General features: G+C 36.6%; 2 protein-coding genes across 2 annotated transcripts in view; both read right to left on the bottom strand.

The window, feature by feature from the left end:
• Ttd14 (TRPL translocation defect 14) overlaps positions 1 to 26,159 on the bottom strand; it is a 172,354-nt gene that overhangs the window by 38,691 nt on the left and 107,504 nt on the right. Inside the window, exon 5 of the mRNA XM_067773903.1 lies at positions 25,845 to 25,970. Within this exon, the coding sequence (XP_067630004.1) occupies positions 25,845 to 25,970 (126 nt within the window). The remainder of the gene's footprint in view (positions 1 to 25,844; positions 25,971 to 26,159) is intronic.
• Positions 22,532 to 24,684, bottom strand: LOC137243490 (uncharacterized). Its single transcript, XM_067771278.1, has 3 exons — positions 24,555 to 24,684; positions 23,004 to 24,383; positions 22,532 to 22,539 (listed from the first exon to the last, which is right to left on the bottom strand). Exons 2-3 carry the CDS (start codon positions 24,376 to 24,378, stop codon positions 22,532 to 22,534), a joined length of 1,383 nt encoding a protein of 460 aa, XP_067627379.1. The 5' UTR covers positions 24,379 to 24,383; positions 24,555 to 24,684.

The raw sequence follows: 26,159 nt of genomic DNA, 5'->3' as shown, positions 1-26,159 counted from the left end.
ATCGCTTAGGCGGTTAAGCCCCAATTAATGATGATCATCCTACCTCGTACCACTATGGAAAGACAGATCTTAACTGGTAAGAGAAAAATAATATAACATTTGTGCCTAGAGAAGCTGACCCGTCCAATTGCCCGGAACTGCGGCAGAATGTCATCATGGAAGTGGTTTGCTGCAAGTAGGGTGGTCCAAAACGATACCATGAATAGTCTGATGGGTAGCACTCCAGACAAGGTAAAAAAATTTATACTTTAAAACCAGTTTTTGTTAAAAAAAAAATAAATTAATCATAAATTGAACTAAATATGACATGAGATGCATCAAGAAGTAAAGGCGTTTACAGAATCGTGCGGCTGCAAAATTTCTAAGATCATGTCTAATTTCTACGACATTAGACTCTGACTTCTGGCGTCACATGCTTATAAGTTAGGCCTCGTCAGTAAGAGCAAATGTTGGAAGTGCGAGAATCAGGAAGATATGGTTGCGCATGTTTTGTGTTCAAGGCTCCAGCTACTATACTAGGGTGGTGAAGTTGCCAGACATTGAGGCAACAATTAAGCTAGGTCCTAGAAAGCTTCTGGTTTTTTTCCAAGAGGACGGAGTTATTCTATAACATAAGTGCCTGGGACCTATTTGGGGGTTTTCCGTTTGGCATCAAACAAATTCTGGTAACACTATGGACACAGTCAGTCTATGTGAGACCAGTTCAACCTAACCTATCTTGGGTGAATAATGTTTCGCTTAGCCAAAACAGGAAGGATCAATGTAGAAGTGCCAAACTAATGTAATTTTTAAATATTCGCATAAGTAAATTTGAAAAATATTGCATCCTTATCAACGCTAGCAAATGCATACATCATATATATTATTTCTAATTGCTGTTTTTATGAACGGGTCCCTTTTTCGCTCTTATTTGGAATCCAAATCTATAAATAAAGTTTTGGTTGTAAAGATGGAGATTCGGGCTATTAGCGAGCTTTGGGCAATTTTGGTCGTAGATCTTTGTTTAGCCATATTTTATTAAAATAATTTGTTAAAAATAAACCATTGTGAGCACACAAAGAAATCTAATTGTACTATGGCACTATTGTGAATATTTGCACTGCAATACTGCCAGTTGTTATCATACGCTAGATGGCAGCGCAAGCTGTAAGTTTTAATTGATTGACAGAACAGCTGATTTTTGTTGATATTTGATAAGAGACTTTTATATTGGTTACGCAAGATGCGCAGGGGTCCGGCTCGTATGTATATAATACAGATATTAGAAACGTGTTACAAACAATTATAACCTGCTTTTAAGTATAACCGCAAATGCGGGCTACAAATGTGATGAATGTGCTTCTAGAATTTATTAAGCACGTAAACAAGGAAAAGTGTTAATGCTCTGAAAATATCACAGGGGCGCAGCAGGGTAGTTCGAGGCCTGGGGTCAAAAAAGTCTCAAAAGCGGGGAGATTGCTTCAGAAATGATAATGGATTTGCATACTTCGCTTAATTTATGGGGGAAAAACTTCTCCTCATTGCTAGATCCCTGACGATGGATATATTTATATTATGACGAATAGACAATTGGAATATTTCAGGCAGTAAAAGAGTGTAAATTGTATGTAAGGGACCAAAGTGGCAAGGTTAAACTGAGTTTAACTTTAACTGATAACCTCCACTGCAAGAAGGCACCTAAGCGATCACAATGAAATTCTGCACGTTTAGGTGTATCTCTTAAAAGGATTCCAGTTACGCAGGTCCGACGATGGGGGGGGGAGGGGGGAGGGGGTAGAGGGGGTCATTTACCCCGGGCCCGGGAATCTCAAAATGCTATCCAAGCTTTTTGCTTACAGAAAATAAATAAATTATAAGTTGAGGCAGTTAAGCCTTTTGCAAATCGTAGCCAAGGATTGAAACAGGCACTAAACGAGTTCCTTGGGCTAAATTTGACAGCGGAAACATATGGTGATGTTAATGGCGTTATTCAAGACATCAGCAAGTTTGAATGTATTTTGTTTTCTCCATAAGATTTTGACAGTTATTAATGAAAGAAACATTATTCTGCAAGCCAGGGATACTACGATCGATATCGAGGTTATAAACTTAGAAAGTTTGATCTCTGATTTAAATCTGATCAGAAATCAATGGGAAAACATTTTCTGCGAATGCAAAACAGACGCCACTGGATTGGGAATCTCACCAAAGTTTCCTGACGCTCGAAAAAGGAATAGTAAAATAAATCTTTATGAATGTGAAGAGAACGAGTCAATCAACGACGATCACGGGACTGATTCCAAAAACAACACCTTTTTGGTGATAGTTGATTCGGTTATTGCAGGTATTACCGAACGATTTGCTGTCATGAAAAATTTGAAGAACACTTTTTCTTTTTTGTGGCAATTTGGATGCATGGATGAGGTTTCAATATGAGAAAATGTCGTTGTCAGCAAATACAATTCAGACGTTTCCGAGAATTTAGGAGATGAAATGATCCACTTAAAGCACATTTACTCAGCAAATTTTAACGGAAATCTGTCACCATTTGTTTGTTGAATGCTATCTGTGCTCTAAATCTAGCTACAATTTTGCCTATCATTTGTGTTGCTCTACGTATTTTTTGCACGATACCTGTTACGATAGCTAGTGCTGAACGCTCCTTCAGTGTTCTTGGAAGGATAAAGAACTTCCATTGATCGTGTTCAACTCAAGAACGCCTTACAGGACTTGGCATGCTCTGTATTGAAGCACCAACAGCGAGACAGCATATAAATATGTAAAACACGGTAATTTTCATTTTGAGAATTTGTTCATTTTAGTTTAGGGGCCTGTATTTTTTTTCCCCCGGGCCCGGATTTTCTCTCGGCGGCCCTGCTCATTCATATGTTTCTTAGAATTTAATGAAAGTACTCGAAAAAATCGCTTCCACACACGCTCAGTTAACAAAGTGCTCATGACTTTTGTATTTATTTCATTCTCATGACTTCTTTGCACATAAAAACTGAAATTATGACGAAGCGGCGCATGTGTTTTGTGAATATATCTTGTTATAGTAAAAAGTGATTGTACAGTTCTGTGCAATACAATGGCAACACTAAGCACTGACGAATTTGAATGAATGTGAAAATGAAATGTCTTTAATAAAGGGCTCTACGCAGCTCCTAAGTAACGGATTAGAGAAATTATTGATTTATTTAATTTGCATGCAAATAGGAGCAGCCATGAAATTTTGACGTTTAACAACGCATTGTGATTCATGCACAATACAAATAGAATATTGAGTTTCAATTGATTTTAATAAATGTTTATCTTTGTTAATTTGTTTGCTTTTCGAAACGTCAATTTTTCGTTAAGGCTGACGACAGAGTGGAAGCGAGAAGCGTTGCTATAATATAAAGATAGAAAGCTTCTTATGGAAAATTGTAAAAGATGTCAAGGTGCCAGACGCGTTTCAAGCTTGTATAATATATGAAGTGGAAAATAGCTTCCCGCCTAACAAAGCTTATAGCGAGCTAAGCCTAAGAAGCAATGCAAAACCAATTATTCCTCAGCAAAACCAGTTGCCGGGTAAATTTATTCCTAAAAATCTTTAGAAAATAGTAGTAGAAAATTTCAAAAGAGGTGCGTTAGGTTGAACTGGCCGGTCCATGAGGACCTCACATAGACTGAATAAGTCCGTAGAGTTACCAGAAATTTATGTTAACGACCAAACTGTAAAACCCAATCAACAACCAGGACCTATGTTGTAAAATAACTCCGTCCTTATCGGAAATACTAGAAGCTTTCTAGGACTTAAGCAACTTTCTGCTTCTAGATCTGACAGCTGTATCACTCCTAATAGCTGGAGTCTTAGCCTGGCAAGCGCACGGCACGGGCACAAAACATGCTCCATCGTTTCCTCCTCCAACCCGCACTTCCTACATCTGCTATCGCCGACAAAGCCTAATTTAAAGACATGAGACGCCAGAAGGCAGTGCACAGTCAGAATATCCGCCATCTCTACAGTCCTCTCTTTTTAATGATAGAAACAAATTTGTTAGTCTAATCTTCGACACTTTACAGCCCGCGCTTGAACCCAGCCTTTCCCGCTTGGTCGAACATGTGCACTTCTCTCCTTTCCTTAATCTCGCCCAATCTAATTAGGACGTCTACGGAGCAAGCTTCAAGGCATGCGCCATTTTTAGCTAGTTCATCTGCTTTTTCATTTCGATATGCCCTGGGAACCAATATAGATGTATGCTTCACCCTTTCCCGATTTTTTCGAGAGACTGCTTACACCCTAACACACTTTTAGATGCTGTGCTATGTGACATTATTACCATAATTGCTGCTTGGCTGTCAATATAAAAGTTAACACTGTTGCAGTTTAACTATTCTCTTCCAGTGTTTCTACTGCTTTGGTTACGCCCAATACTTCCGCTTGGAAAACGCTACAGTGATCTGGCAGCTTGCAGGATCTGTTTATTTCCGGATCAGCACAGTATACCGCAGACCCTACTCCTTCCACTACTTTGGAACCATCTGTGTACCTCGTCCGCCATTTTCGCAGCCTTGCGCCAACCGTCTACCTCTATTGTGGCCTTAAGATCTCCCTCGAAGCGCAGATAGGGAATCAGGTAGTCTATTCGTCCTGTAATTGATGACACTATACTACTATGGCCGTATGGTCCGCGCTCAAGCTGCCCCAGGCACTGAGCCTGGTTGCAGATTTTAACGCTATGTTCTTTGCTACCAGGTCTACAGGTGGAATGTGCAGAATGGCATACAGTGCAGTCGTCGGGGTTGTTTTCAGGCCTCCCGTAATGCTAAGCATTGATAGTCTGCATACCCTCTCTAATTTTATTAGGTAAGTTGTTTTTTGTGTAGCTTTCCACCAAACAAGAACTCCATAATATAGAATAGGCTTTACAATCGCTGTAAAAACCCAATGAGAAAAAAATAGCGATAAACCCCACGTACATCCCAGCATTCTTTTACATGCATAAAGTGCCGTTGAGGCCTTATTCACCATATCCTCCACGTTGAGCTTCCATGACAGTATACTGTCTAGGATGATTCCTAGATATTTTGTGCAATGTTTCTCCTGTAGGGTCACCCCTCCTAACTTAGGCCTGATCCAGTTTGGGACCTTGTACCTCTTTGTAAACAAGACCATATCCGTCTTCTCCGCGTTGGCTGTCAACCCGAATTAGATGCCCTGGTATGAATATCCCGAAGCACCCGATCCATCAAATAGCTAATCGTGTACTGCATAAGAAAATCTGACAAACGAAAAGTTGCCTAAGCGAGAGTGTCATTTTGTATGGATTTTTTGCTTTTCCTTAGAACTGCATTCGGCTCTTAAATATGTCATAACAAAGGCCCAAAAGGAAAAAGTTTCGTTGAAGTTTTAAAATTTTTAACGAACATTTTGACAATGTTAACAATCATAAAAGTCTTTAATTTTCGATTGTTCCAAGGCGAATCTAAGAAGATGACGGCAAAGCGAATTCTACCCAAGCGCTGTGCGGAAAAGTGTCAAGTCAAAAGAAAATTAGCATTGATTTTGATTAACTGACATATTTTTGTACGTTCTATGAAAAAAAAAAAATCAAGAAGAAGCTGTCAGCTGATAGGCTAACACCCCCTGGTACTGAATTCGCCTTGGATTGTTCATTCTTCGTTTCTCAGTTATTTCTTTTAAAAACTTTCGAAAATATTATGATTCCATAAAAAAATGCATTTTCATTTTTATACCTTTCATGAAAATGAAAGGGTATATTAACTTTGGCACGTATCTCAAAATTGTAAGTCCTTAAAGGAAAATAGACCCACCAATAAATATACCGAAATGATCAGGATGAAGAGCTGAGTTGATTTAGTTATGCCCGTCTGTCTGGTTGTATGCAAACTAGTCCCTCAATTTTTGAGATATATTGATAAAATTTGGTGAGCAGGTTTATTTAGGTGCCCGATTAGACATTTAACGGAACCGGCCGGATCGGACCACTACAGCATATCGTTAGCTTGATGTGAAAATGTGCCAAGTCAACTTTTACGAATTTTACTGGAGACGAAAAAAATGAATAACTTCTTTTTTCAAAACTGTGAATGAGGATACGTTAATTGCAATGCTTTTAAGTGTAGAAGCTTTGAAAAAGATAAATAAAAATCATGTACGTCAACCCAGCAGCTATTTTATGACTTAGCACAATTTCCGCACTCATAACAAATTTTTTTTTCCTGACTTAGCACTTTTTACTCAATATGTTTTCCCTTCACTCCTCATCTTTAATGATTGAAATAAAACACTAAAACTATATATTTCACAAAAAATACTATTTATTTGTCAAACTATTTCTAAAGGTTCTGATCTGGACTCTTTTGCCGGATGGTGCGCAGACAATAATTTATATTTAAATTCAAACAAATGCTGTGTTGTGTCTTATTCCAAAAAGACAACTGTCACATACTTTATCTACAAACTAAATACTAAATCTCTTGATCGTTGTCAAGAGAGTAAAGACTTGAGTGTAATTTTTAACTCCAAACTCTCTTTCTCTAGTACCATTTACTTCGTTGTTCCAAAATTTGTTGCAATGGTTGGGTTCAGTAGACGTAACACCAGTGACTTTAAGGACCATATGACGTTGAAGGCACTTTATATATCATTGGTCAGAAGTCGTCTTGAATATTGCTCAATAATATGGAATTCTTTCTATGAATTTAGCTCCTATAAAATTGAGAGTTCAAAAAATGTTTACAAAACTTGCTTTACGGATTCTTCACTGGCCAGATGGTCTCCTATCATATACAAGCAGGTCCAAATTGCTTGGTCTTCAGGCTTTGCATGAACAACTTGAATCTCACTAATTATTGCCTATAATGTAATAAACGTTAGCACGAATTGCTCTGATTTATCTAATTTGTTCATTTCATATATTCCAATGCGTAGTCTTCGGCATAATAGATTTTTTATTGAAATAACTCAAAATGAATTATGCTATGAATGAACCTATAACTCGGACTATACATCTAGCAAATCGATTCAGTAGTGTTTTTTTAATAACAGCTTATATAAAATTAAGCTTGAATTGTTTTCTATTTTTAACTAGTCTGTAAGAAAGCATGTAGTTTTCGACATGTAGGAATTGAAGTAGATTATGGTCAGCGCAAAGCATTTATCAAACACCAAAGGCATGTCTCAACTGGGTGAATCCAATTTAAAGGGGTTGTGTTTAAGGGGTTGTGTGGGGCAACCCTTTCAAGGGGTTCCCAGCGCAATATATAGCTTCTCCAACCCAATTGTCAACCTCACCTACCCGTGGCGAATTCTGTTTCATTAACAGCCGAGGCTCTGGCGACCCCAAATTCCTCATGGAACTAGGGGGTGGGAGGAACGAGATGGCCTAGAAGGTTTAATGTGGTCATATAAATCGTTCCCGAGATTGTCGGCCTAGTACCTTAATAGTGCTTTGTTACCGGAACGTACCGGATCTATATGCGGCAAAGGACCATCAACATCGGCCCAAAGCCTTCGGAAAGTGTCTTTATCGTTAATACAACAACAACAACAACAAAGCATGTACTTTTAGACTGAATGAATTAAATAAGTAACTCAAATGCGCGCACAAAGCAATGACTAGTAATTCAGATTGATATTATTGACTTAGCACATTTTTTTTGAACAGTTGACGACTTAGCACATTTACACATCATTGAAAACAGCACGTAAAAATTAAAAGTTAAAATATTTTTTTCTTGCGATCGACGTATTTTGAATTCAGTTTTAAGACTGCATTAAAATACAATTTTTCAAAAAAAGTGACTTAGCACATTTTCACATTAAGCTAACGATATATCCTCCATACAACCCATTTTCCAGAAAAAGAGGATTTTTGTCATAGTTATCTTCCTCAATTTATCAGATTGAAGTTTCAAACTTCACAATATGCTTTCGTATATTGCACATATTGCTGTCTGAAAAATGGATGAGATCGGTCGTATACATAGCATATATCCCCCACAACCGATTGTTCAGATAAAAGACTTTTCGTAATTACTGCACCATTTTAAGAGCTAGACTCTAGCTGCTAGAGGCTTCAAATTTCAACGAATGCTTACGTATATAGCATATATTGTTGTCTGAAAAAATCATACAGATCGGTAGTATACATATATTATATACCCCATATAAACTGTAATTTTTGCCCCATTTTTACGGCTAGAAGCCTCAAATTTCATCAAATACGAAGTTTACGTCATAAAAATAAAAAAAATAAATGTAAGGCGCGATAACCTCCGAAGAGATCTAAGGCCGAGCTTCTCTTCCAATTTGCGTCGTGCTCCTCTTGATTTTCCCTACAAATTGGCCGGATGGGACCTACATGATTTTATGTCGACTCCGAACGGCATCTGCGAGGCAGATGAGTTTTCACTGAGAGCTTTTCATGGCAGAAATACATCCGGGGCGCTTGCCAAACACTGCCGAGGGGCGACCCAGCTTAGAAAAATTTTCTTCTAATTGAAAAACCTTATTTCTAAAAATTTTGATGTTGTTTTGCCCGGGGTTTGAACCCAGGGCATCCGGTGTGGTAGGCGGAGCACGCTACCATCACACCACGGTGGCCGCCGTTTACGTCATATATTGTTGAAATACACGATTCGTAGTCATAGTTTTTACACGCAGACCACAAAAAACGTGAAACTTTGCATCCTCACACAAAGTACCTACCTATTTTTATACTCAGCTGAGCAGAGCTCACAGAGTATATTTACTTTGTTCGCATAACGGTAATCCGTAACGGCATAAACTAAGAGATAGATATAGACTTCTATATATCAAAATGATCTGGGTGAAAAAAGAAATTCATTTAGCCATGTCCGTCCGTCCGTCCGTCCGTAAACACGATAGCTTGAGTAAATTTTGAGGTATCTTAATGAAATTTGGTATGTAAGTTCCTGGGCACTCATCTCAGATCGCTATATAAAGTGAACGAAATCGGACGATAACCACGCCCACTTTTTCGATATCGAAAATTTCGAAAAACCGAAAAAGTTCGATAATTCATTACCCAAGACGGATAAAGCGATGAAACTTGGTAGATGGGTTGACCTTATGACGCAGAATAGAAAATTAGAAAAATTTTGGACAACGGGCATGGCACCGCCCACTTTTAAAAGAAGGTAATTTAAAAGTTTTGCAAGCTGTAATTGGCAGTCGTTGAAGATACCGAAATGAAATTTCGCAGGAACGTTACTCCTATTACTATATGTGCGCTAAATAAAAATTAGCAAAATCGGATGACGAACACGCCCACTTAAAAAAAAATTGTTTAAGTCAAATTTTAACAAAAAATTGAATATCTTTAAAGTATATAAGTAAATTATGCCAACATTCAACTCCAGTAATGATATGGTGCAACAAAATACAAAAAGAAAATTTCAAAATGGGCGTGGCACCGCCCTTTTCATTTAATTCGTCTAGAATACTTTTAATGCCATAAGTCGAACAAAAATTTACCAATCCTTGTGAAATTTGGTAAGGGCATAGCTTCTATGACGATAACTGTTTTCTGTGAAAATGGGCGAAATCGGTTGAAGCCACGCCTAGTTTTTATACACAGTCGACCGTCCGTCCTTCCGCTCGGCCGTTAACACGATAACTTGAGCACAAATCGATATATCTTTACTAAACATAGTTTACGTACTTATCTGAGCTCACTTTATCTTGGTATTAAAAATGGGCGAAATCCGACTACGACCACGCCCACTTTTTCGATATCGAAAATTTCGAAAAATGAAAAAAATGCCATAATTCTATACCAAATACGAAAAAAGGGATGAAACATGGTGATTGGATTGGTTTTTGACGCAAAATATAACTTAAAAAAAAAACTTTGTAAAATGGTTGTGACACCTACCATATCAAGTAGAAGAAAATGAAAAAGTTCTGCAGGGCGAAATCGGAAGCCCTTGGAATCATGGCAGGAATACTGCTCGTGGTATGACATATATAAATAATTTAGTGGTGCCCGACAGATGATGTTCTGGTCCACATTTTGGTCGATATCTCGAAAACGCCTTCACATACACAACTAAGGGCCACTCCCTTTTAAAACTCTCAATACCTTTCATTTGATACCCATATCGTACAAACACATTCTACAGTCACCTCTGGTCCACCTTTATGGCGATATCTCGAAAGGCCTCCACCTATAGAACTATGGCCCACTCCCTTCTAAAATACTCTTTAATACCTTCCATTTGATACCCATGTCATACAAACACTTTCCAGGATTACCCTAGGTTAATTTTCCTACATGGTTATTTTCCCTTATTTTGTCTCCAAAGCTCTCAGCTGAGTATGTAATGTTCGGTTACACCCGCACTTAGCCTTCCTTACTTGTTTTATTTTATATTTATCTTAAAAATCGCTTTGGTATGTACATCTGTTTACTATATATTTCTTATCTTATACAGCCGAATATTTGGAGATTACGAATGGGATAAGATTATTGTTCAGCCCCATTCATGAAAGGTATGAAGTCTTCAGCACAGCCGAAGACAGTCCCGTTCTTACTTGTTTATATTACAATTTTTATTTGTAAAGCTTTCAGGAATACTGTCTAGACAGCGTACAAGCGTGAGAACATTTGAGAACGGTCATTTATTTATTTATAAATTCATATTTATTTATGTTTTTTGGATGATGTACATAGATGTGGAAAGTTTTATCTGCAATTTGTTGCTTTTGTTTATTGTGTTTTTGTTCTCAAGTAGGTTTTTGATTTCACCAGTCTAGCTGACGATGATGATGTGTTTTTTATACAAAGTTGATGACAATGGTATAGTACAAAACGGCTAAACGTTTTTAAAAAGTTTAATAAGTTTTAGACGTATTTTGCAATAACTTAATATACTGGCTGATTTGATTTTATTATTTTATAATAAAATATAATAATAAAGAAATAAATTATTGTTAAAGACGTTCAAAACTCATACAATTTTATGAATATGTGAGAGATGAACAAACGATCAAACTCATTTTTCGAAAGTATATTGCCTATAAATGTTATCCTAAGAGAAATACTTGAAAAATCATATCGATAACGAATTCCAAACCCATAAAATGAGTTTCAACCGAGTAATAAACACTTCAAAAGGTTTGAATTTTCAATAACTTATAACGCAACGTTATCTATACATATATATGTACATATGAATATCTTATAATAAGAATATAACAAAAGCTAATTTGAAAGCATCGTAGTATGGGTTTGATTTAAAAATTGTTCGAGTATAAATTCGTCATTGCGGGAACGCGGGAAAAACATGTCAAAACTATTTTCACAGATTCTATTAGGAAACCTATCTGAAAACTATTTTGTTAGATGGATCAGTCGTCATACGGAAATTAAACTCATTAGCATAGTAAAGGAAAATAAAATCAGCTATAAAATGCCGTCAATCCGGGAACGCTGATTTAGAAGACATCTAAATTGAAATGTTAGGTTGTTCTTAGTATAAAATATGGGTTATCATGACAGGTCAACTGAAAAGCGTAATTTTGGAGGAGTGGAACAAAATCGGACCAGAAATTACAAAAAAGCTAGTGGAATCAGTGCCCCAAAGGCTGAAAGCTGTAATTAAGGCCAAAGGACTCCACACAAAGTACTAAATCTTTTTAACTTTACTAATTTTTTATATATTTTTATGAAAACAGTAGACTGCATGAAATAAGCTGTGATGTAAAATTTTGAATTATTTTAAGTTTTTAACTCTTATGTTGTTAAACTATAAACAAAAAAATAAATGAAGTATTGTTTTTGAAACTACAATTTCGTAGCAAAATAATGGCGTTTAAATTTTCACAATAAATGTTTCAGTTTTCCCAATAAAGTATTCGAAAATTTAATAGTGTATCTGCATGAAATAGGCTGTGAGCCACTGTATACCTATTAAGAAATAACTGTTTTAATGTCATACCGAGCATACAATCTTTCAGGCATGCTTAACCAACGAACCGATATCATTTCGTTACGATAATTAACGTTAATAAACGAAACAAAGTCATTTCGTTTCGTTTATTAACGTTAAAAACGTCAAATTAGCGAAATGATTTCGTTTCGTTTTCTGCCATATCAAAACGAAATCAAATCGTTTATGTTGATTATTAATTTAAAACTATGCTGGCAAAGCTGATTGATGGCGGAGTCATTAAAGGTGAAAGCATTCGCCAAGCTGATTGCAACTTTTCTCATGAATTTTGACAGTACGAACATTTCTCAGAGTATTTTTGACATTACCACCAACGAATTACACAAACAAATTACATGGAGTTTGTGTGTGTATGTGCCCTCGTTGTTACCACCTTACGGCTTCACCATGGCTATAGCATTGCCAGCACAATTCAAACATAAAGTATCACGTTTTTGTTAACGTTTTTAACGTAAACGAAAGCTTTTCGTTTCGGTTAAAAACGAGATACAATTTATCTTGATAATTTCTTTATCGATAATATTTCGAAGTGTTTCAACGGAAACGGTGGAAATTTTTTGATAAACGATTAGCTTAACGTTAAGGTGCATCCCTGCAATCTTTCATAAACATGGCAAGATCGTCACTTCGGGAGCGCGTCATTCGGGGAACGTTCCAGGAAAGAATTTCAGCAACTTATAAACTTTTTAACACGAATATTAACTGCTGCTAGAAGTCCTGGTTACAATTACACGTTAAAGGATTACAAATTATTTATAATTAGTATATTTAAATTTTTTTAAGTGTAATCGTCATTTTGGGAACGCAAACTAAATCGACTAAAACTTAATACATTATTAAAACGTTGGAATGTTTTCCGCAGCTTTTGTAAATTCCTAAAAACTGTAACCTTTTCGAAAGAATCTAAATGCGTTTCTAATATTAATTGCATTATTTTTTGCAAGTTTTCCGAAATGATTTTTCGCACTACTTTTCGAGATAAATCGAGAAGTATGCCATTTTGTACTCTGCCTGTTACAGACATTTCAAATGGTTACGTAATATAACTAATAGCAGTGAAAAATTATTTCAATAATGAAGTTAATTTTTTAATTTTTACTGGAACTAAATTTTCCCCGTGGACAACAAATATTGGACTGATGCCTTAATAGCACAACCATTATTATTTTAGAACTTCATTGAATCTTTTTGGCATGGATACAATTAGGTTTCCAATAAAGTGTTTTGGAATATCCAACCATGCTCTCATTGAAACAACTTCAATAGGGTTAAGATCCGGAGATTGTGCGGCCCACTTTCGCGCATCAATTTTTTCCGATGTGATCCAATTCGCTGCCAACTTTGATGTGTGCTTTGTTGTAGTTGTTGCAGCAGTGCTTCACCCTATCCAATAGGTGCGACCACTCACAAATTGTCATCAATATCCTCCAAAGGCAATCCTAATAAATTCGCCATTTGAACAGGATTGCACCAGAGAGATAAGGGCGTTAGAGGCGTTGGTTCAACATTGCAAATGAATAGATGGTTATTGTCATGTGGGGACACGTTACAAGCAGGACACTCACAACATTGGGTATGCCGGGATTGATTCTGGAAAGGTAGGAGTTTAAACTATGGCAGTATCCAGATCGAAGTTAAGCTGAAGTGACGCGCGTCTCCCAGAGAGGTTGCTTTTGATGCTCCTTTTGCCGGATTTAATCATAGTGCGTCATATTAATCGTTCCCGAGATGGTCGGGTTAGTACCTCAATGGTACTTGTTACCGAAACGTACCGTATCTATATCCGACAAAGGAACATCAACATCGATAACACTCCTCAAAACCTCCGGGAAGTGTCTTTAACGGCAATACAACCACAACTTCTTAAGTTCGTGGGAGGCGGGGCCTCTTCAGTTAGATGTATGTTGGGATTCCCAGGTTTCTGTGTATTCAGCAGAACCTGTTTGTTCAGTATTTTATATTCTCTTTTATGCGGAGTATTCTCTCCTCACTGTGTAGATGTTCTGGCGAAATTATTATTATATCCCGTGGCAGTTCTGAGCACGGTGTTTTGACCGGCTTGCAGTTTCCTTCAGGTTCGGCGACCATATTGGGGACGCGTAACATACAACCGGGCAATTGCTTTATAAGTGGCTAGGAGCGTTTCTTTAGCTTTGGCCCAATAACTGCCAGCAAATGGCTTGAGGATTTTGTTACGGCTCTGGATTTTAGGTACAATCGCGGCAGCATACTCGCCAAAATATAGATCCTGGTCCATGGTAATGCCATCTACGTGGAAGTGCTTTGGGTCGTTATCGTGTTGAAACGACCACGAAAGTGGCACATTGCTCACCACATAGGGAAGCATCACTTTCTCTAGTACGATCCATAATCACATAAATTAAATGGAGAGGTTCGGAACCGAACACAGAAAAACATCTAAACTATCATTCCGTCTGAGTTTTGCAAGTTGAATTTTGATTCAGCCCTAGTTCTGCGCTAGTTCGAAACTAGTTGAATCGCTGCAGAACTTTTATAGCGCTTTTGAAGTGCTCCATTTCCGACTGCGACTGTTCTAATAGCGTTGCCCTTTATAAGACAACGTTTTATTATTATTGTAAACAATAAATAATTACGCAGCAAACCCATAAAATTTAAATATGTAATTTTTAATGAAAACAACTTCGAAATGTGTTTATTCCCCAACCAATTTCATATGTCATGTGCTAGGGCGATTAAGAATTGATTTTGGTTCTGTTTAGTATAAAGCGATTTCATACAGAAAAATTTTAATCAATTTAATCTTCTTTAATTCATATTTTTGCGGGTAAATATATCTATATACATAGGTATATTTGAGGAAAAGATTTTCTGCACGTTATTTTTATACCCAGCTGTACTTGTACACAGGGTATTATAACTTTGATTGAATAACGGTTGGTTATACAGGTATAAAGGAATCGAGAAAGATTCCTTAAATCAAAATCGGTTTAATTAAACCATGTCATTCCTCTGTCCGTTTGTCCGTCCGTTAACACGATAACTTGAGCAAATATTGAGATATCTTCACCAAATTCGGTATACGGGCTTATCTTTTTTGTTACTCCTTCCAAAATACTTTTAATGCCATAAGTCGAACAAAAATATCCCAATCCGAACGAAGGTTAGGTTGATTAGGTTGAACTGGCCGGTCCATGAGGACCTCACATAGACTGAAGGAGTCCGAAGTTTTTTTTAACGACCAAACTGAAAAACCCTCTCAAAAACCAGGACCTATGTTATAAAATATCTCCGTCCTCTTGGCAAATACTAGAAGCTTCCTAGGACTTAAGTCACTTGCTGCTTCTAGATCTGACAGCTGTATCACTCCTAATAGCTCAAGTCTCAGCCTGGCAAGTGCAGGGCACGAGCACAGAACGTGTTCGATCGTTTCCTCCTCCAGCCCGCACTTCCTGCTATCACTGACCAAGACTAATTTAAAGGCATGTGACGCCAGAAGGTAGTGTCCAGTCAGAATACCTGACATAAGTCTACAGTGCTCTCTTTTTAATGATAGAAGCAACTTTTTTAGTCTAAGGTTGTAAGACCTACACATAATCTTCGACACTTTACAGCCCCGCGCTTGAACCCACGTATTTCCTGCTTGGTCGATCATGTGCACCTCTCGCCTTCGCTTAATCTCGCCTAGTCTAATTGGGACCTCTACGGAGCAAGCTTCAAGGGATGCGCCGTTTTTAGCTAGTACATCCGCTTTTTCATTCCCATATATTCCCATATGCCCTGGGACCCAATATAGATGTATGCTTCTCCCTGTCCCGATTCTCTCCAGGGACTGCTTACACTCTGACACGCATTTAGATGCTGTGCTATGCGAGATTATTGCCTTAATTGCTGCTTGAATGTCAATATAAAAGTTAACACGGTTGCAGCTTAAGCCATTCTCTTCCGGGGTTTCTACTGCTTTGGTTACGGCTAATATTTCCGCTTGGAAAACGCTACAGTAATCCGGCAGCCTGTAGGATCTGTTTATTTCCGGATCAGCACAGTATACCGCAGACCCTACTCCTTCCACTACTTTGGAACCATCTGTGCACACATGTATCGCCTCGTCCACCATTTGAGCACCCTTGCGCCAACCGTCCACCTCTATAGCGGCCTTAAAATCGCCCTCGAAGCGCAGATAGGGAATCAGGTAGTCTGTTCGTCTTGTGATTGATGACGGAATACTACTATGGTCGTATGGTCGGCGTTCAAACTGCCGCGAGGCACCGATCCTGGTTGCAGTTGTTAACGGTATGTTCTTTGCAACCAGGTCTACAGGTGGAATGTGCAGAATGGCATACAGTGCAGCCGTCGGGGTTGTTTTCAGGGCTCCCGTAATGCTAAGCATTGATAGTCTGCATACCCCCTCTAATTTTTTGAGGTAGGTTGTTTTTTGTGTGGCTTTCCACCAACAAGAACTCCATATTATAGAATAGGGCTTACAATCGCTGTAAACACCAATGAGAAAGAGAGGGCGATAAGCCCCACGTACACTCCAGCATTCTTTTACATGCATGCCGTTGAAGCCTTCTTCACCCTCTACTCCACGTTGAGCTTCCATGACAGCTTACTGTCTAGGATGATTCCTAGATATTTTGTGCAAGGTTTCTCCTGTAGGGTCACCCCTCCTAACTTAGGCCTGGTCCAATTTGGGACCTTGTACCTCTTTGTAAACAAGACCATATCCGTCTTCTCCTCATTGAATTTCAACCCGGCATTTGATGCAGATCCATTCGTTACGGCTGGTTGTACTTTAATGTAATTAAGACCATCCATAATCGCCCATTTAGAAACATTATTGAATGCCCCGGCAATGTCTAAGAAGACTCCATAGCAATTCGAACGAAATTTGGCATAAACATTTTTTCACAGCAACTGTTACACTGCACTTTTACCCGCTCAACTTCATTAGTGTTAGCTTCTGTATCCTTTTGGCTTCTTTTGAACGAAAATGAGTATAACGCTTTTAACCACACAAAGCAAACAACTACAGCGTTTCAAGTGCACAGCTGGGTATGTAATTTTAGGTTTCACCAGAACTTAGACTTTCTTACATGTTTTTGAATCTATACTGAAAATACTAAATTAACTGACCTTCATACTTACATGTGTACATACCCTGGGAAATCAATAACTAGTTATACAAATTTCTCGAATTGAGGACTAGTTCGATATTTAATAGATTTATTGTAGTTCAAAAATCGGCGTTTAACATATTGCAACGATTTTTGGGTTTTTCTGATTATTATGCACCTTTTGTTAACGTTCGAATCGCTGAACTGTTGAATAAATAACCCCAAAATTCAGTATGGCAAAATGGTCTTTATTTACATCTCTCTTCACAATTACAATTATCACGTTCTTCACTGATAGCTTGTTTAAATCAAAATGATTCTTTATTCCTCAGCTTGCGCCGCTTTTATACTCTCGAATACCTCGTTCACCCAAGGCAATTATATCGCGATTGATTCAATATAGTGCCTAAGTCATTCAGGGGGCAACTTCGTAGAATTCAAAACATTGCATCGAAACTGGAAATGGGGTTTGTAATATGGTATGTAGAAATAGGGATCAGCTAAAATTGTTATTTGGAATTTTCAGCTGGATCAGAGCTAACTTAAAATGCAGATATTTATGAACTAGTTCCGAAGTATCGAAAAGTGGATAAAATCGTATTAGAAGCAACACGTTGAATTTCAATCTGGTTCGAAACCAACGAAATAGTGCCAACAAAAGAACTAGATCTAAAATGTCAATTTTTACACTAGTTCGGAACAAACGAAATAGATCTATACAAACGATTTTTTAGACTGTTATGAACTATCGGAAAAGTGCCAATAAAATAATAGTTCTGAAGTGAAAATTTGTATTTAGTTCAACAAAAAAGGAATGTAGCGGGACAATGTCCCCTGCCATATTAAGTTCGCTAGTTGAAAGCATGTAAAAGAGATAGAGCTCGAACTAGTAGTGGTTCTGCATGCACTTGAAGTACACCAGTTTTGAACTAGAGAATTTGTCGACTTCTCGCATATGATCCCGATTACTCTTATATTTAAAGATTTAGAAATGTTGCTCTTGGCCTTGTCAAAGATAAATTTGAGTTGAGTGCCACTCTTTATTTCGTCAAAAACAATTAATAAAGACTTCAGAGTCGCCAGCTTCAACTGTAGTTCACAAATTGAACTAAGTTAGTACTTCAATATAAACAGCTATCCAAATTATTTACATTATACATAGTACCTGGGCGACCGAGCTTTGCTCGGCAATCTTCGAGTACGCCGCATAACATACTTTGTTCTACGTGTCATCATCGCCGAATTATTAATTTCAAACATTTTTTTAGTTATACAGTATGAAAGTCTCACAATTTTATTACATTCCAAAAACTTGTAAATTTCACGAATGACAAATATCAGTTAGTTTAATGAAATGTCAACTTACTTCCCTAAGCGCCATCTGTTGGTAAGAAGTTAAATGGTTAGATGTCGTTTTCAAATTGAACATATGCCTCTAGTGTTCAACTGTAGCAAATTACCATTGTGAGATATCTTTTTGCTATGGTGAGAAATCTTTCTAATAGTAATGTGAGAAATTGCAATTATTCATTTCATATTTGCCAAAAATATGCAATTAAAGATATTTTGCTAGAATTTGCCACGGTGCCTTGATATTGCATTTCAATTTTATTAGCGTGTGTCAAATTAAGAAAATTAAGTCGAATCATGTGTGAGATTTTTTTACGGAGATTCTTAACTTTAATTTTCTCCTTTAAAGCTTTAATAGAATATGAGTAAGTATAGTACTATTTCGTTTACCTACCCCAACCCTAAATTGCCTACTCAAAAATGTCCCTATTGTAATGCGGAGTGAAATACCTTTCGATTGATACCCATATCGGCATATCTCATGCAATTTTTTTGAATTTCGAATAGGTGGCAACCTTGTGAAACATTCTGAGTGGCAACACCTAGGTAGAAAGTCTTAGAAGATGATACGTTATCTCTGTGCTAAATTTCATTTAAATCGGTTGAGCCGTTCCCGAGATCGTTCGGCTATACAAACATACAAATATACGAATATACAAGAATTGCTCGTTTAAAGTTATAAGATATTGCTTTTTTAGGTTTTGTTTTGAAATCATTTTAAGACCGTTGTTGTTGTTGTGTTAACAGTGCCTCGCCCCATTCAATAGGTTTGACCACACACTAATTGTCATCAAAGTCCTCTAAAAGAAGTCCAAGGAAAATAGCAGTTCCAACAAGGTTGAGCCATACAATTGAAAAGATGGTTAGTGTCATGTGGGAACAATTCGCATTCGGGACATACATTACGTATGGCGCGGTTGATTCTGGACAAGTAAGAGTTTAACCTGTTACAGTATCTAGAACGAAGTTGGGCCAGAGGAACTCGTGTCTCCCTTGATAGTCTGCTTTCTACTTCTGCGAGGGTTGGATAACGGGGGCTCACCAGGTGCGATCTAGCAAAGGTAATTACCGATTTTGCGTAGATTAGGCTTAGGGCTGGATCTGGATCAAATTTCTGTGTAAATAGGTGCCAGATCTCATCATAGAGCTTAAGGATATATTTCCTTGGACCTAGTTTACATATAACAACATTATATTCACTTCCGTACTTAGCTCCCAATCGTTAATAATATAACTAGATTTTCCATACACATTTTTCCCCTCGATAAACGGTTATTGTGAAAAAATTTTTAGATATGCGGATTTTTTTTTTCATACAAAAAGTTCCAAGATCTAGAGTGTAATCTCTAATTGTAAGCACAAAATAAAAGATAAACGTAAAAATTTTACAGAAAATAATCTAGTTTCAAAGGATGGAGCATATGTAAACGCACAGGTTAACTTTTGACGATTTATTGTAGATTAAGGCATGTGTAAACGTGGTCTTACCCCTCTTGAAGGTGATCATTTTGTTATATAGAAGTCTATCTCGATTAGTTTATGCCGTTACGGGTACCGTTATGCGAACAAAATTAATATACTCTGTGAGCTCTGCTCAGCTGAGTATAAAAAACGGATACAATTTGCAAACAATTTTCACACCTAATATTTTACTCGCAGGTGTATGTAAGTATGTAGAGTAACTTCGGGTATTATGGAATACCTATTTCTTTTTATGTCATAACTCATAAAATACATACCGGGGGCTTTTAAAATTTCGTACACAGTATCGCTAAAATATGGGCTACAACGATATTTTACAATTAGTTTACTAAAGCATATGAAAAAAAATCTTGAGGGAAAATTTGAAGTCGTAAAGTGTCACTTTGAAAAACTTGCGGGTAATTTGGTATATAGGTTCGTTTAAAATGGTATACTATACCATATTACCAGCCTAATGTTACAATTAAAAAATAAATTACATAAATAATAATACAATTAAAAGGAAAAATATAATGGAAACAATTTTATTAAGAACATGAAATGCAATTACAAATAAAGCCTCCTTGGCATCATATTAATTTCAAAAACGCCTTTAAGGCTAACAAAAAAGCAAATTCATTAAAAAAAATATAACAATTTACTTGGCATCTAGGTCAAAAACAAATAATGTAAAGAAAGACAAAGTAGGTAACTATTTACTTTATATACAGGAGTGGCCAAGAAATATGGCACTTCTTTTCGGAATGCATATGTCGTGAGCCCAGATTACTTCGCACTGCAAACATGAAGTCCATGAAAAAGTGCATACTGAAATAAAAAAAATAAACAGCAATAATAATGAAAAGAGAGTGTCATATGCTGATGCCATAAGAAATAATAATAAAAAGAGTGAAGTACCACAGCTTAAAAAAGACGTCGCAATAATAGTGAAACCGAAAGGAAAACAAACAAGTGAAAAAACAAAGCAAGATCTGAACAACAAGGTGGATCCGAAAAACCTAAAGATTTCAAATATCGAAACAAGAAATAATGGGGTGATGGTAATCCATAGTGAAAATAATGATGAGCGTGAAAAAATAAAATTAGCAATTGAAAACAACATTGGTAGAGAATACGAAGTAAAAGTGCCTGATCAGATTCGTCCAAGTTTTGTAGTCACGGGCATAATTTTTAAATACGAAAATGATGTGCTAATAGACACCATAAAAAAACAAAATGAATGTGTAAGCAAGAGTTCACTAAAAATTTAAAAAAAAATCGAGAGAAAACGAGGTAACACAATGGTGCAAGATATAATTTTTGAAATTGATAAAGAGGACTTTTCCAAGATTTTGGCAGCTGAGAGAATTAACATCGGGTGGGAAAGATGCAAAGTGTATGACGCGATTAGCGTACTAATGTGCTACAAATGTAAAGGTTTCAATCATAGAGCATCAGATTGTAAAAGCGATGAAGCCTGCAATAGGTGCCATGGAAAACATAGCTCAAAAACGTGTGAAGAAACCCCCATAAATAAATGCCTAAATTGTATAAACGCCAAAGAAAAGTTGAAGTTAGAAATAGACTTTAATCACGACACATTTGATAAAGAGTGCCCATGCTATATCAATAAACTACAAATAAAAAAACAAAAGCTCGGTTATTAGCAATTAAGAAATAATGAAGGTACCAATATAAAAGTACAAAATAAAGTGAAAGCAGAGTTGAAGTGTATATACCTTAATACTAACAGTATTATGGCAAACAAAGCCGAAGTCCAAAGAATGGTTGAAGAAGAAAATCCCAGTATTGTGTTATGTGCTGAGACCCACACCACAGAGAATATAAGTGACACAGAAATAAATATTATTGGATATAATCACGTTAGATGTGATTCGCATAGCCGACACACAGGTGGTGTCCTTGTATACATTCATAAATCGATCGAATTTAAAGTAGTATTTAATAAAATAATTTAGCCTTGAAAATAGCAAATAGTACCATACAAAAAGTTAAAGAAATTAAATACCTAGGAATTATAATTGATGAGAAACTTAATTTCAATGAGCATCTTAAGTATACAGAGGCAAAGATATCAAAAAAATTGGATTTATGTTCCGGACATGCAAGCACGTCAGCAAATATTATAAAATTATGGTTTATAGGTCCATTATAGAACCTCATTTCATATACTGTCCTACGATATTATTCATGTTAGCCGACTCGAACATCGCAAAACTACAGGTGAAACAAAATAAAGCAATGCGGTTTATTCTTAGAAAACGATATGATACCCCAATACATGAAATGTTAGAAAGTTTAAATTGGCTGAGTGTAAAGCAACTCATTGTATACTACACTCTAAAATTCATACACAACATGAAACTAGGCAACCTGCCGAAATATTTAAATGACCGAGTAACATACAACAACGAGGTTCATGACTACCACACAAGAAACAGGAATAACTTCCGTCTGCCAGCTGTTCGATCAGAATTCGACAAGAACAATATATACTACGAGGGATTGAGAGAGTACAATGATCTACCATTTGAAATAAAACAATGTCCAAATATCAATAAATTTAAGAAATTATTATATAACTATTGCAAAGCACTACCATTTAGATAATGATCTCATACATACATGTACCTAATTTAGGTCTACAAGACTGTAAATAAATAAATAAATAAATAAATAAATAAATGTTTGAACTTCAGTATCGTCTTCCCATCATTTATTGCAGAAGTTTCACAAACTGCCTTTTGAGGGAGGAACATCATAGAACTCTTCCTTTCCATCCGATTCTTCTAGAACTACATTTTGATCGGAGTCGGTACTAGATTCCCGCCGTTTCTTTTTATGAGGAAACACTTTCTTAGGCTCAACTGGTTTAGTTTTTTTGGAGGAGTTTCGTTTGGTTATTTTTGACAAGCTACTTTGTAGCTCGGCTTTATACGGAGACGTGGTTAAAACTGTTGGCTTAGACTTCCTTCCTCTATTGCTTACGATTCGTCGTAATTTTGGCGGAGGAGAAATCTCCCAAGGTGTATGTATTTTGCAGCTGCTTGCAATGAAATATCGCCGGTAAACAAATTAATTGTTGGGGGAAGTTTGTGGAAATAAAATACTTACCTATATTCACAGTTTTCGTAGAATCAGTTGATGAAAAAATACGTGGTGATAATCCGGTGCTAGTAGTGGCCACGTTGTCATTTAATGTGGGCAACAAACTCTGAGTTTCAGGCATAGAATTTTCCTTATCGATGTCCAGGACTGAGACAGATTCTGCCTGCACATTTTCCTTTTCGTCTGCTATAAAATCAGCTTCAGAAAAAATATGTTTATCCAACGGAAAGATTCCAGTGCTTCTAAATCCACTGATAGCTATTTGACCACTTTGAACTCGCAAATATGCTTTTGTAAACAGTACGACCAAATCATATAGTGTCACTTTGCGTCCTTGATCTCGAGTAAAACGCCTTACTTCGTCACTATAATATACTTTAAGTGGGCCCATGAAATTTTTGTCCAATGGCTGCAATTTCTGTGTATAGTGAGGCGGCAAGGATAATATAACAACTCCGTTATCACGGGCTAGATCAAGTAATTCGATATTTCGCGTGTGGGAATAATGCCCATCTAAAATAAGTAGAATAGGTTCTTCTTTTCTTGGCTTTGTAAACTCCAAAAAATGTTTGAACCAATTTGTGAAGATCGGTATTTGCACCCAACCAGAGAGATGGCATGACGATTTCGCTCCGGGTGGTGCATATTTCATAAGGAGTGGATGATTGTTCTTTCTTGGGAAAATAAAATAAGGCGGAACAAAAGAGCCACCTGCGCTCATGCACGTAATGACAGTTATAAGAGATCCGCGTTCTGCGGAAGTCATAGCGCCTATTTGCCTTTTTCCTTTTTGTGCAATAACTTTTGGCTGCCGAGATTGCACAACTGACAGACCCGTTTCATCCACATTCCAAATGCGTGTTGCTGAAAAGTTATGTTTAACATACTCATTTTCTAACAAGTTGTAAAACGAAGCCACATTTTTGCGAGTGAATCCTTTTGCTCGATCAAAAGAAGTGCCGGTTGTAGTTCGCAAGCTTAGTGTTTCACTATGCCGTTTACAAAATCCATACAGCCAGTCCTTTCCTGCGCATTTTTTCAAGATAATAAATTTATTTGGAATGTTGTTTTTCATTGCAATTTGGTATGCCAGCGATCGCAGGTCGAATCTTGTTAGCCCCCAAAATCGAGACTCCATCTCTAAAGAGTATCTTACAAGTTCGCGTTCGATTTCTTGGGTGAAAACTGGTTTTCTGCCAAGCTTTGCTGAAAGAAGCTCCTCAACCGGCTTTTGGCTTCTGGCCATGCGTTGCAGAGTAGTGTGTGGGACTTCAAACCTTTTTGATGCCAACAAAATCCCCATTTCGGCATTTCTCACCGCTGCAATGGCCATCCGCATATTTTCTGCAGTCCATAGCCTTCGTACACCCTTTTTTGGCATTCTTGCTGTAAAATTCCACCACTAAATTAACATACTGATCTACGGAACATAGGGAGGGAAATATGGTACACTATACAATATTATCCCGTCACGAGTGTACCATATTATACTCCTCTTTCATTTACACAAATTTTAGACTTTTTTATAATAAAAACTTTATCTAGTTTAAAACTCACCTTTTCAAAATAAAATATTGGTTGTATATTACCGATTTAAAAGATATCTGTACTTATCCGTATATTGTTGCGGAATAAAAAACCGTTTCTACTACAATGTCTTAAAAAGTCGTACATGTGCAACCACGTGTTTTCAAGAACTGAAAGAGAACTGGGCAGCTGTCAGCGCTGTAATTTTTTTTTTCATTTTCTTTTTCGTAATTTACCAGCTGTTTTCGTAGCCGGCGTTGCCACAGTGCAAATAGCTCATAAGATAGAGAGGTGTACCATATTAGTCGCCTATACCATAATACCCGAAGTTACTATATGTATGTATGATTAGGTGCATTTATGTTTTACGCAGAGAATTTAACTACAGAAAATTTTGCTTAAATACATACATATTTTATCAAAGATTTGTGTTAGTATTAAATTCCAACAACAATGTGTTGTTTTTAAAGAAGTGCATAATTAAGACGTAAATTTAAAATAAACATACAAAAATTAAAAAAGAAGCAGAACATTTAAAGGAATAATAATAAATTAATAATAAACAAACACAAGCAAATAAAACAGTTTCCAAACTAATGGCGTTCTTTCTCGAAATAAATTGTCTCCTTCGTATAAACAAAATTTGTAACATGCAACCAAGAAAATAACTCGAAAACTTCACAGTAAAAAGGCACATTATTTCGAGAAAAGAAAACGTGATATATACTTAAAAAAAATTCCGCGCATGGAAAAAGAAGCTTTGATTTGAAGATTTGTACGCCAAAAACCGTCGAATTTCGCCCTTGTTGATGCAATAAAGCAAGTGTGGTGTACTCGTTTTTTATTTTACAAAAATTACTATCACACAGAATGCATTGGTTTTTAATAAATTTATGTACTTTCGGTTATGACAACCATTTTTATTTTCGTCCTGTTTGACTGCGTAGGAGCTACTGCTACGGTCAAGCAGGACGAAAATAAGCATAAGCCCCACTTTTAAAATCTCTTTCGTCATGAAATTAACCACAGAATACAAACGTAACAATACATATTTGTGGACATTGAAACTTCTAAATGAAATGTGGTTCTAATTAGATGTACACAACTGTATATGACTAAAAATAACATCTAAATGTTCACATCAACAAACTGATATAGTTCATAAAGTGGACAATATTTCACCTGCCATTAAAAGATATTTATATTTGAATATTTGATTGTTTAACAAACTTTTGGTTTAAAACTATATTAAAAAAAAAACAAGCACACACACACATGTGGAAAACACACATAAACAGATATGCATGTGACTAAACTCACCTTCACTGCTATAAGAGGCAGCATCGGCCAAGCAGCGTGGACAGGATGCGGTCAAGTCAATCAGACTATGTTCCGGCGCAGCAAATGGTAGATTTTTGTATTTGAATGTGCTTGGCGTTTGTGGAGCTAAGTTTTAAATAATGTACATAGATACATACATACATTATCTTCTACATACATAAATTGCTAGATATATAAAAATATAAATGATAAAAATGTATCTAAGGGCACACTAAAAAAACTACTTAACAAATTTTAAAAAAGGAAAGAAAATAACAATCTTGTTCTTTTTAAAAGCACTATAGAAAAGTGTAA

Source organism: Eurosta solidaginis, chromosome 3 (assembly GCF_040869045.1).
Source record: "Eurosta solidaginis isolate ZX-2024a chromosome 3, ASM4086904v1, whole genome shotgun sequence".
In the NCBI taxonomy this organism is placed as follows: Eukaryota; Metazoa; Arthropoda; class Insecta; order Diptera; family Tephritidae; genus Eurosta; species Eurosta solidaginis.
This window is presented reverse-complemented; position numbering and strand designations above follow the sequence as displayed.

Excerpts from the sequence above, each read along its gene's own strand:
- LOC137243490 (XM_067771278.1), bottom strand. The coding sequence starts at position 24,378 with ATGCCAAAAAAGGGTGTACGAAGGCTATGGACTGCAGAAAATATGCGG.